This window comes from Sturnira hondurensis, unplaced genomic scaffold, assembly GCF_014824575.4.
Source record: "Sturnira hondurensis isolate 20B ecotype Veracruz unplaced genomic scaffold, ASM1482457v3 Scaffold0016284, whole genome shotgun sequence".
NCBI lineage: Eukaryota > Metazoa > Chordata > Mammalia > Chiroptera > Phyllostomidae > Sturnira > Sturnira hondurensis.
In genome coordinates this window covers 4,919,267-4,932,123 of record NW_028088915.1, presented here as the reverse complement: position 1 = coordinate 4,932,123, position 12,857 = coordinate 4,919,267, and the positions used below count along the sequence as shown (strand labels likewise).

The 12,857-nt window shown below is 40.6% G+C and overlaps 1 protein-coding gene and 1 pseudogene across 1 annotated transcript in view; both read right to left on the bottom strand.

Moving 5' to 3' along the window:
• The window catches only part of ITIH5 (inter-alpha-trypsin inhibitor heavy chain 5), an 88,160-nt gene that overhangs the window by 64,427 nt on the left and 10,876 nt on the right, over positions 1-12,857 (bottom strand). Inside the window, exons 2-3 of the mRNA XM_037065970.1 lie at positions 10,911-10,955; positions 237-400 (exon numbers count right to left, since the gene is read on the bottom strand). Coding sequence (XP_036921865.1) covers positions 237-400; positions 10,911-10,955 — 209 coding nt within the window. The remainder of the gene's footprint in view (positions 1-236; positions 401-10,910; positions 10,956-12,857) is intronic.
• On the bottom strand, positions 4,923-6,140 carry LOC119000769 (calmodulin-1-like; annotated as a pseudogene).

The following is a 12,857-nucleotide window of genomic DNA, read 5'->3' as shown; positions in this document are numbered from 1 at the left end:
GAAAGACAGAGGAATAGAACAGGTCACAGAAAGGAGTAAGAACACAAAAGAGAGGGAGGGCGGGAGAAGGAAAAGAGGACAGAGGGAGGGAAAGGAGGATCAGCCTTCTGACCCATATGCCATCAACTGAGAAAGAGTCTCACAGCCAGGGCTGTGGGCTATATATCCTCTCAGGTTCACCCTGACCACCCTACATAGATGTCCTCATCCTGGGGTCTCTGACCAATGTCACCTACAGAGTGAAGTTGGTGATAAAAGCTGTGGCTGGAATCTGCATTAGAAACTCAGCGTCTTGGTCCTCAGAAGCTCTATTCATCATTCGGCAGGAAACTGTAGTGAAGGCATAGCGAGAAATAATGGTAGACTTCACGGAGAATTCCGTCATCAGAGGTTTGGTTTTCTGTTGAAATTAAAACACACAGTGTTCTCAATGATGTGTGAAAGCATGAGTCAGTCATTTGGGATAGATGTAGGTCTTTTTTCCCATGAGAAATCATCTTTACTTTGGGAGACTTAGACGTGTGATTCTTTACTCCCTTTTTGGTCTTCCCCGATGTTCCTGCTTTTTACTCCCTCCACTTGTAAAACTGGCTGAACAGTTTATGACATACAAGCACATCTTCTCACCTAACTGTAACAAACGCACACAGTTGAGATCTCCAATTTGACAGAGATTATGCATGGCTTAAGTAGCATAATAAATTATTGGAAGTTTAGAAGTATGTGAAATATATAATATTTTTCTGTTATAAATGTTCAGATCACATTTATAGGCTCACCAAATTGATAAAAAATCAAAGCATGCTTAAAGAAGTTCTCATTTTCAAATTAATTTCAATATCCACTTAGAGACGCTGTATTCTGGGCTTTCCATTTGGACTATGATCACATTACTGTAAAATGAGAATCAATACAGAGTTTAAGAAAGTATTTGAGGAATTAGAACCCAGAAAGAGGAAAGCCTATGCTAACTAAACTTACCCTAGAAGCCTCTGATAAGGGTAGTATCTGCTCCTTTAAAAAAAGGCTGTTGCCTGGCTGGTGTAGCTCAGTGGATTGAGCGCGGACCTGCGAACCAGAGGATCGCGGTTCGATTCCCAGTCAGGGCACATGCCTGGGTTGCAGGCCGGTTCCCTGCAGGCCAACTCCCAGCAGTGGACGCACAAAAGGCAACCATACATTGATGTTTCTCTCCCTCTCTCCTTCCCTTCCCCTCTAAAGATAAATAAATAAAATATTTTTTTTAAAAAAAAAGGCTGTTGATCTCTGGTCTACACTATTTAAATAGACAAGGCCCTGATATCCATCATTGCAAATCTTTATGATCGATGTGTTTTAGGAAAAGATCTCAAATTATACAGTCCATAGATTTTTTTATTTGAGTTGACAACCTTTAAAAGTTTTTCGAGTTTAGGTGACAACATTTAAGAATTGAGAAAGGTCACATAAAAATCCATAATGCCCACTTTTCCTTGAAACAGAAAGTGGGGCCACTCTGGCTGTGTATCCCCACATGCCCAGAAGCTGCTAACCCTAATGTGGCTGCTGACCCTAATGTGGGTCTGCGTAGATCAGACCCACAGCCCACGCCCCCAGCTCCCCAGGCTTACACATCCCAAATGTCTCAACGCTGAGACTGAAAGTGGGTGTCCATTTTCACTGTGTTTTTACTGGAATTTTCCTTATTCCTAGCCTATTTTACTCATTGATGTCCTCTGTTCTACTGGATTAAACATGGCCACAATTTGCACACCTATATTTATAGCAGTATTTTTCACAATTCATCCATTGATGGATGAATGGAAAAACAAAATGCGGTATATGCATAAATAGGATGCTATACAGCCTTAAAAAAGGAAGGAAATTCTGGCATGTACTACAACACAAATGAACCATGATAACATTATGCCAAGTGAAATAAACCAGACACAAAAGGACAAATACCTGTATGATTCCAAGTATACGAATTTACTAGACAGAAAGCAGAATGGTGGTTTCCAGATGCTGAGGGAAGGGGAGAGTGGGAAGCTATGGTTTGATGGGCACACAGTTTGAGTTTTGTAAGGTGAAAAGAGTTATGGAGATGGATGGTGATGATGGTTGCACAACAGTGTGAATGCCCTGAATCCCACTGAACTGAACACTTTAAAGGGCTAAGGAACATTTTTTGTTATGGGTATTTTACTATAATAACAGAAGAATTAAAAAAATAATAATTTTTAAATGGCCACAATTTCTTTGCTTTTCCTGCTTTGAGAACTTTTGAGGAGTTTAATATGCTTGCTTCCCTTTGAATCTGGGCCTTAGTAACTTTGCTTCACCGGTAGAACCCACCGGAAGTGATATCCCAGGACTCTGAGGCCTGGTCACAGGAACCTTACCACATCCGTCCAGGTCTCTCAGAACATGTTCTCTGGAGTCTCTGAGTTACCGTGTTAGACTGAGACTGTCGTGCTGGAGAGGCTGTACGTAGGCAATGCAGTCACTGTGGCAGTGGAGCCCAGCTGCAGCCATTCCTGCCCAGGAGCCCAGCACATGTGCAAAGCTGTAGTGGATAGGCCAGATCAGCCTGTTTGCCCCTAAACAGCACCGAGTGACCTCCACCAGCATCCTATGGCCAGAAGACTCACTGAGCTGAGCCCTGCCCAAACACTGCCCCACAAATGCTGCAACAATGGTTGTGGCTTAAAGGACACTGAGTTTGGGGAAGATTTTTATGCAGCAATAAAACTGGAACACCTGCCTCATCTCTTAAGACATTATAGTGTTTGCAACCCTACTGTAGTATGACTAGTGTTTGAATGAGATCTAGTCATTGTGTCAGTTATTCTTAACTTTATGACATTTCTGATCACTACATGTTTTATTTGTTTTGTTTTCTGAAGTAGATTTATGCATATTGGAAAAACCCTTGAAATCCTGCCAAAGGAAGTTACAATATAAACACAAAATATAAAGAATAAGATTCTTAGGGTATAATCCTAGCAGTGGAATTGCCAGGTCAAAAGGCAGATCCATTTTTAGTGTTCTGAGAAAATTCGTTACTATTTTCCATAGTGGTTGTACCAGTCTGCAATCCCACCAACAGTGCACTAGAGTTCCCTTTTCTCCACAACCTCTCCAACACTTGTTTGTTGCTTTGTTTATGATGGCCACTCTGACCCTGAAACACCAATCCAAAAGAACCTATGCACCCCAATGTTCATAGCAGCACAATTTACAATAGCCAAGTGCTAGAAGCAACCTAGGTGCCCAGCAGTAAATGAACGGATCAAAAAACTATGGTACATTTACACAATGGAATTCTATACGGCAGAAAGAAAGAAGGAGCTCCTACCCTTTGCAACATCATGGATGGAACTGGAAAGCATTATGCTGAGTGAAATAAGCCAGGTGTAAAAGACAAATACCATATGATCTCACTTTTAACAGAAACCCAAACAACAAAACAAACAAACAAGCAAAATATAACCAAGGACAGTGGAATACAGAACAGGCTGACAGTGTCCAGAGGGGAGAGGGGAGAAAATTACAGGGGAAAAGGGGAAGGATTTACAGGAATAAGTATAAAAGGCACATGGACAAAAACTGGGGGAGGGCAGTGAAAATGGGAGGGGGGTGGGGAGGGCTGAGTGGGTGGGCTGGGATGGGAGTTAAAGACAGTAAACTATACTTGAACAACAATTTAAAAATTTTTTTAAAAGGTGGAAGAAAAAAAAGAATAAGATTCTTAAATCCAATCCCCTCAGTCTACCAAAGTAGGCCAAAGCTAGGAGGTAACAGACCCAGCTTAGGAGGCTGGAGTCTCTGACTTCCAATCCTGCCTTAGTTATGAAGGGTTCACTAAGGAGCCTGGCCATTCGAGGCTTTGCACAGTGATCATTGTTAGGTGGCCAATAAAATATAGAACTCTGAAAGCATGCCAAATACAGCTCAGTCTTTGATGCTGATTCAAAACCTACCTGTGAACCTCAGTTATCATCCATTCAATTGTCAACATTCAAGACATAAAGTGTTAAGCTGAACCCATTCTGCACTGTGGTCATATTCTGACATTTTCCAAGAGTCATTTTTTAAAGTTAATGGTCTTTTTATTGGAAAGACCATTAAAAAGACTAGCATTTACTACTTGGAATAGATGTAAATTGTAATTTCTTGAACAGCAGTGTTGATGGTGGTACTAAAGTCCATACCCACAGCCTACCCTGCTGGCTCTAAGCCATGGTTCAGAAGGTATTACAAAGAAAGAGTACAAAGACACTTCCTTGGTAACATGGTGACGGCCTGACACCCATTTTGCTCTAGTACAGTGCAGACGATGCCAAACCAACACACGTGGGTATGCCACCAGGATGTGTCACCGTCACCAAGAGTCAGGGCTCATGGAAGTACAAGAGGACCATCCTGCTAGGGCTATGTCTAGACGGTTTATCCATCACCCACTTTTCTACACACACCCTGAAGGAAACCAATTTTAAATGTGTTTGCTTTCAGTAAACCAGCTATGACCATTTATACTAACATACTAAGCTAAAACCTATTTGAATAAGTTTTTAATTCTTTTTTCATTTTTCATTTTTAATACAAATCCCTGACTGTGCTCAATGGTCAAGCTGTATACATGAAAAACAGGCCAGGCCAAGCAATGTATTAATCATTAGCAAAAGGATCTTCTGCAAGGAGTCCACTAAGAGCTTCCCTATCATTAAGATAATACAAGCATTTATACTGTAAAACTAATGTATAGCTTGGTCTATAGGGGAAAGGACCACCAACCAACACATGTAGATTTTGGGGGGTTGACAGAATGTAATCTTGATATTCAGCTTTGCTATATAGAAAGAGAATGAGTAAATTATTATTACTATTTTTGTAAGGTTCTATTTGATTCTTCTATAGGGGGAAAAGTTGAAAGTAGGTCTTCATTTTGCCATGATCATCTGTATGAATTCGTCATAGTTGACTTGTCCATCTCCATCAGTACCTGCGCCTCTCCCACTTTCATCTACTTCTTCATCTGTTAGTTTTTCTCCTGTTTGTCTTGACATGACGAAGTTCTGCAACCCTGATGTAGCCATCTTGTCAAAGACTCTGAATGCCTTGTGGCTTTCTCCTTCACTATCTGTATCTTGTTTTTCTAGCAGTCATAGCCAAAAATTCTGAGGAGTCAATGGTGCCATTACTGTCAGCATCCACTTCTCTGATCAATTCAGCTTCTGTTGAGTTCTGTTGAGTCACAGTGACTTTGTGACTGTGCCAAGTTCCCGTGTTGTGATGACGCCATCACCATCTTTTTCTACTAGGGAGAAAGTTTCCTTGGATTCAGCAATCTGTTCATGGGTCAGCTGATCGATCAGTCACTGTGCTAACAAAGGCAGGCAGAACTGAGGGATCCAGGGTGACACTGGGGAGCCCCCATGGCTGCTAAGACATGGGGTGCACCAAGTGCTACGCTGCTGCCCTCCTCTGCCCGGGCCTCCAAGCCACTGAGAGTTACCTGTTCTGCGGCCAAGAAACTCCCAGCTCAAATGCCCCCCAAATTCTTATCAACCTATCGCTTATCTCTTTTACATAAAAGTAGAATACTATTAGTTCACACCTTAGGTAAGAGTGTACAGCTTGAGATGCATAGCAGTCCAAATAATTTAGCCTTCAGTAGGTAGTCCTTGCCCAGTACTATTTTTAAAATGATTGAACATCTTCTTCACTTGGTACATTGGTGACTCTTTTTGATGTCATGTTGATTTGTTGTCATTTATGAAATAATTATTAATTATAATTTTATTGAACTTAAAATGTGAAAATCAGAGACACCTGATAAAAGGCTAGGTTTACTTATATATACCATTGTACCTTCTTTTATCTTAAATTAAGGTTATGGATATAGTAGATTTTCCCACAATATTACATCAAGAAGAGGAGACATAATTTATAGATTCAACAGGATTTGAGACAGGCTGAGGAGAGTTTCACAAAACTATTTTAGTTTTATGGCTCCTTCTATAACTGTGTTCCCATGGGAGCATCTGCTGTGGCTCTCAAGTCATAGGCCCTGCCTCCCGGTTACTGCACTCTCTGTGTGCAATCTATTGAAACTAATTGTGTGCAAATCTGTCCCCCACTCCCCTCAAGCTACCCATTCTTACCCCTGCCCCTGCTAGGATGTATAAATGTGGAGAACAGAGACCAATGCTGACTTTTTTTTCACCCACAGCTCTCAGCATAAAGTAAAACTCAAAAACATTTATGGAATTAGATAAAATTTTCTGATTCTTGAACAATTAAAGAAAAATAAATACCCCAAGAAAAGAAAATGGTAATAAAGTAGTATTTATTAAACACTGTGATAGACTAACTTCTATGAATGATTGGGGAAAATATTATATACAGTTCCTTCTCTCAACGCACTCACTATGATCACTTTGGGAAGAAAGTACAATATAGGAAGGTATAGGGATATATATATATATATATATATATATATATATGTGTGCTATACACAGTTTTCAGATGAAAGAGAAATCAGCAAGGTCTGTAAAAGTAAGAAAGAGTTTTAAAGCAGACATAAAATTTGTATGTGGTGAAAGAGAACAAAAAGAACATTCTAGAAACACAACATTTATGGAAATAGGAATGAACCACATGACATTCCTGGGACAAAGAATAGAATAGTTTAGTTAGAAAGAAGGATCCATCATGAGAAGAATATTGGACAGGTATGTCAAATTGTCGGGAAATGGACAACCCCAAAAGCCAAGTGCAGAACTTGGAATGGCCAAGGTTCATGAAAGTAAGGCATAAACGGAAAGCTGTAAAACAGTTGCCTCAGTTTTTCCCAGAGCACACTTCTTAAAAATTTAACATGCTTTCCATTTTTATACTTAAATCACTTCATTTGGGAATGTCAACTGGAAAATAGGGGGCAAAAATCAAGTATTCCTATGACATAATAATTTCTTCATTATTTTCCATAAAAAAGCTAAACAGTTGGAAAAGCAGTTTGAGGCAGGGAGTGTCTTAATTAGCTTCTCAGGGGAACAAACGTGTCTGTGTGACTCATGTGAGTCACTTAACATCAAGTCGCCCAGAGGATGTCCTGAATTACCCACAATACCATCTGGAAATGTAACTGAGGAATGTTTGCATCGGCATTTGCTGGAAGTCAAGCCTCTTCCCTGAAGATTAACATTTTATTGTTTTACTTTGGTCTTATAATTCAGTGATTATTAGGAGAAATAATTCTGAAGGTGGTAGAGAACATCAGAAATCATCTAATTCAGCTCCCTTTTACTTTATACAGAAGTGTGATGGTTGGCAGTTGGCTGAGAAAAAAACATAGCCATGTTATTATCACATGAAGCAGAAGACCTCTAGATGACGCACCTCCTTGACAAAGCACCTGTATTTACCACCTTGGAGAAGTAACATACCCCTCTGCATAAGCTCAGGATTGCCTATCTGCAGTAATACTACTTACTTAGCAACACTTTATTATGTTTAGAGGAGAGAAAAGGTAAAATGCAATTATCACCTTTATGCAGAAGAAAAACCCACTTTGTACACCTCCTATGAAAAGATAAGCCATGGTTTCCTGGCTGGTGTGGCTCAGTGGACTGAGTACCAGCCTGCAAACCAAAAAGCTGCTGGTTCAATTCCCAGTCAGGGCACATGCCTGGCTTGCAGGCCAGGTCCCCAGTTGGGGGCAGCATGCAAGAGGCAACCAATGGGTATACCTTTTGCACATCAATATTCTCTCCCTCTCCTTCTCCCTTCCTGCCCTTCTCTCTAAAAATAAATAAATAAAGCATGGTGGTTAGAGTTGGGAGTAGAGAAACAGACGCACATATAACCAACCCTCTATGAGCTCATGATGCCCAGAAACATGCTATCTGCTGTATAGACTATACTTTCTTATTTTCTATATTCTTGATGCTCTGGCACTGGGGGCCTTGATCTCAGGGCTAGCTAATTTATAGAGTAAACAACTCCCCTGTATATGTTTGATATACAACCAATCAGTCCAGAGTCCACACTTCCAACCACCTTCTTTATTAAGCTCTTATACTCCCAGCCAACATTCATCTGCCCTAAATCACTCCCAGATAACCAGGGACCAACACTATCAGAGCCAGCCAAAACTATTTCATCTATCCAATCCTAAGCTTACTTACCAATTCCTTCCTGCAAAAACCCAATAAAGGTGCTGGCCCATGTTCTTCCTCTGCTTCTTCTGCCTCCTGGCTGACCCTGGTGTTCCCCAATGTAGCCCTATGTGGTATGCTATGCCTCCTGTTCCTACAAATCTGTAAGTACAAACTCCTTCCTTTATTATAATCATCCCCATGTCTATGAATCTCAGCACATCTGCTTAAAACAACTCTGGTCTACAAATTTCAGAATACACTCCAAATGAGATGCCTGCCATGGCCCTTTCCATCGGTAGGTTAAATGATGACAGTCTAATCGTTTTAGGAAAACCAGACCAATATATGTTAAGCACCATGGAGACTCAGATACAAAGACACCCTGCTTTTCAAACTATAAACATTTTTTTGTGTATGTGATGTCAGAGAGCTTCACTAAAAGGGTATCTAATTGAGAACAAAATCAAGCAAATCCCTGTGGCCCATGAGGTGGTAGTGATCATGAATACCAGCTGTTACCACCCACATTCTGTCCATTAATGAGAATAGAATATCACGCTAGTTAGTGTGATACAGCTGAGTATAAAATAAAGGAGACTCCTGGGGTAGACAAGCTACAGAGCCAGGCAGGAACCAGATTACTCAGGGCCTTCAATGTTCTTAGAGTTAATCCTATAGGTCAGGCGTGTCAAACTCATTTTCACCGGGGGCCACATCAGCCTCGTGGTTGCCTTCAAAGGGCTGAAATAATTTTAGGACTGTATAAATGTAACTACTCCTTAACACCTAGGAGTTGAAATTCCATTTGGCCCTTCGAAGGCAACTGCAAGGCTGATGCGGCCCCTGGTGAAAATGAGTTTGACACCCTGCTCTAGGTGATGCAGAATCATGGAAGACATTTATAAAAGAAAGTGAAGCATTAGGTTTACTCCTGGAAGGATCATTCTGGTACCAGATGAATGGGCAAACAAAGGTCATGTTAAAAAATTATAATACATGTAAGATTTCTAAAATTTCTAGAGATTTCTAAGAAAATCTGGGAAACTAGATTAAAAGTCATGGGGGCCAAGAAAATTTTGTAACCAAGAATGAAAACTCAAAGGCTATAAAGAAAAGAAAAACTTATTTATTACTTATGAACTTAAAAGCTTCAAATGCCCAATAAACCATAAACAAAGTTAATAGACTAGTGACATATTTAGCAGAAAATTCTTCGAACTTAGAGGACAGAGTATCAATAACACACAGTTACCCAACACACTGACAACCAGGGAATAAAAACACAAGAGAAAAATGAGGGAAGGACCTGAAAAAACCAATTCACAGAACTACTCTGCATGGCCAAGAAATGTATAGGAAAAAAGTCCAAACTAATAAGTAATTAGGAAAATGCAAATTAAAGGAACAGTGAAAAATCACTTTATATCTAAAGAGTGGCAAATCAAAAAAGAGCTATTATTTCTACTGCTCACAGAAATAAAGTTAACACAGATAGTATTAAGAGTAACAGTATTCAAAAAGTAATCTGAAAACATCTATTGAAATTTAAAATGCACAGATACTGTGATCCAGGAACCCTCCTAATGAAAAAAATCTGAACTATTATATTAAAATCACCCACATAACAGAATAAACAGAAAGCTTTTTGCAGTAGTGTTCATAGAGGAAGAAATTGTAAAGTCATGAGTTGTAGAATGCTTAATAACTTATGGTGCGCCAACACCATGGAGTATTTCTCCCCATGTAAAAGAATGGATAGAGCTAGGCCAGGTGAGGCAGTGTTGAGTGAAAATAATAATAAAGAGAAAATCAGATATAATTGAGAAGGCAGTTTGGTGTATTAGTTAAGAGCATGGCCTCGCAAGCCAGACTATTGGGACTCCAATCCTGGCTCTTCCACTTCCTACCAACTGTGTAGTTTAAGGCAAGTTACTCAATCCCTCTGAAGCTCATTTTTCTCATCTGTAAAAGGACTCAAAGAATTGGGACAAGGGTGACTGAGCTATGACACACGAAGCACTTAGAACAATGCCTGGCACATGGTTAAGCACTCAGTACGCATTAGGCTGTCATTATAGGATTCCATTGTTTGAAAGTAATAACAAAAATCTCACAGATGCAAATGTATGTAAGTTCCCCCATCTTCCTCTGTTGTGGTCTTCGTCATCTTCTCCATTACTAATACACTTCCAATGTATTTGTTTATTTTATCACTGTACCCCTTTTAATTCAAGCACTGTGATGGACAGGATCTTTGGTCTACTTTGTTCATTGCTGTGTACCCCGTGCCTACAACAGTGTGGGGCAGATTGTAAGCATTCAAAAAATTATTTGTTGAATAAATGCCTGAGCTCCCATCTATTAGTCTCTAACATGCATTGAGAGCCTTGCCCAATGTGTACCACGTGAAACTTTACTTTACGAATGTGAATTCTTCATTTGCTTTAGTTGTTTCATAGACAGCCTTTATTTTCATGTAAGAATGTCTAAAAAAAGTAATGGTGAATTTAGGTGTGTGGTTTTCTTAAGAAGGCCTTTAGAACTTCACACTTTGTCCTTATAGTCCTACTGAAATAATCAAGTCTCTTTCCAGAAAAAAAAAATCTACTTAAAGAAAGCCTTATAAAAGCGACTCTGTTTCATGTTAGAATCCTTCTACAGGCAGCTTTATAAACTTTGGAGGAGCTGCAAGCAGAGTCAGTGCCTGGTTCAAAATACCCAGACTAGTGAGGGGACAAATGTAAGGTGCACCACGTATGTACATACCAGCCTCTGCAAAAGCCGGACTTGCCTGGGGACCCGGACTCCAACCTAAAAGAGAGGTCATGAAATATGATTGTGAGATCATTCTCAAAGGAGTTAGTTACATAAGGAAGTGAAAATCAACTTAAATTCACAAAAAGGACTATCTGTCCTGAAAAAGTTTGATCTTTAGTCAGAAAGCTTCTAAGCCAGAATTTGCATTCACCCCTCCCAGACCTGGATGACTGCTGAGTCCATGATGTCACACTGCCTCATAATCTGAGTGTCTTTAAATCTGTTAGAGGAGTATGGATGAATTGACAAGAACAAAAAGTTCATCTGCATTATTTTAGTTTATTCTGGCCTTGAAAATAAGCTCTTTAATATTGTCTCCATTATAATAAGTAAACGTGTTTGGCCTTACTCAATTATTCAACTCAAAACTCTAGGAAACCCTGGAAGCAAAGCTGAACTGAACTTGAATTTCCTTTTGGTTTTCTTGATGATTTGCTGTGCTTTCCCACATGAAGGGGGAGACCATGGAAAGATGACAAGATCCTCACTTTCAAGAATTATACAAATGAACAAGCCTCTCTGGACTAATTTAAAAGTCTTAGCTTATCATTGAACTTTACTCATGGAAAATCACTGTTTAAATAACTGAAGTGTGAAGTTGCTGTAATAAACTGTCCTTTCTGTGGGGCAATTTCACAATGTAGATTAAAAACTGGAAAAATTTGCCTAAATTTCATGTATGTCTTATTTTAACAGCTTTATGAGGAATAATTGGAAGGATGCTCCTCCGGTCAAGATGGCAGCATAGGCAAACACAGCTCACCTCTTCCCACAAACACATAAAAATTACAAGTAAAATATAGAACAGCTGTCACTCAGAACCATCAGAAACAAGTTGAATGGAAGTCTGACAACTATGGAATTAAAGAAACCACTTCCACCGAGACTGGTAGGAGGGGTAGAGACGTGGAATGGGCTGGTACCACATCCGTGTTAGGTGGATAAAAATTTGGGAGGGATATCTTGTGAATGAGAAGCCCCAGCACCACACCTGGTACCTCCAGCCCAGAGTTCCAATCTTAGGAAGATAAGTCCCCATAATTTCTGGCTATGAAAACCAGCAGGGACTGAGTCAGTGAAAGAAACTTCTGGAGTCCCAGGCAGTTTCCTTTAAAGAACCACACACAGGCTTACTCAACTCACTCTCTCTGAGCTCTAGCACAGGGGTAGCAGTTTGAAAGGCACCAGTGGCATGTGGGGAGGAACTGAACTGACCGGCATCAAGGCAGGAGATGGAGGAGAGCTTTCTCCCACACAGAAAGGTGAGCAAAGGCCATTGTCCCTTTTCTGAGCCTTCCCCCACAGACTCGCAGAGCCAGCAAGTGGGTGGCTCTGACACTCCATCAACTTGGCAAACATAGTTTGCCCCTCCCTGGAGATCCACTGAGACTCTGTCCCACTCAACTTATGACCCACCCAAACTGTTAACTGTGACTTTTCCATATGATTGGCTGGTCTTGGCTCATGATTCACAACCTCCTAAATCCTTTCAAACAAGCAACAGCTGGCCTCACTAAGTCCCCAGCCCCACATACCTACTGCTAAGTGGACCCAGGACTGACAGTAATAGCATCCAGCCTAGGTTCACAGTTTGCCTTCACCTGGGAATGTCCAAGCCCAGCATAAGTAGCAGCCACCTCAGATTGCTCTACAGCTCATGCAGGGTGGCCCTGGGCAAAACACAAGTCGGGGCTAACCTTGGCTTGCACTACCCAGGAAACCCCAGATCATATGCATCTAGCAGACAGCTGCAGACCACATCAGAGCACCACCACCCTGCCCCTGCAAAGCTGATCCTCCAAAGAGGGCAGAGATTGGTAGTCAGTGATCATAACCAGCCCTTGCAGCTTACTGGCCTGGGTAAATCCCTCCCATTGACCTGCTAATGGAAATTAA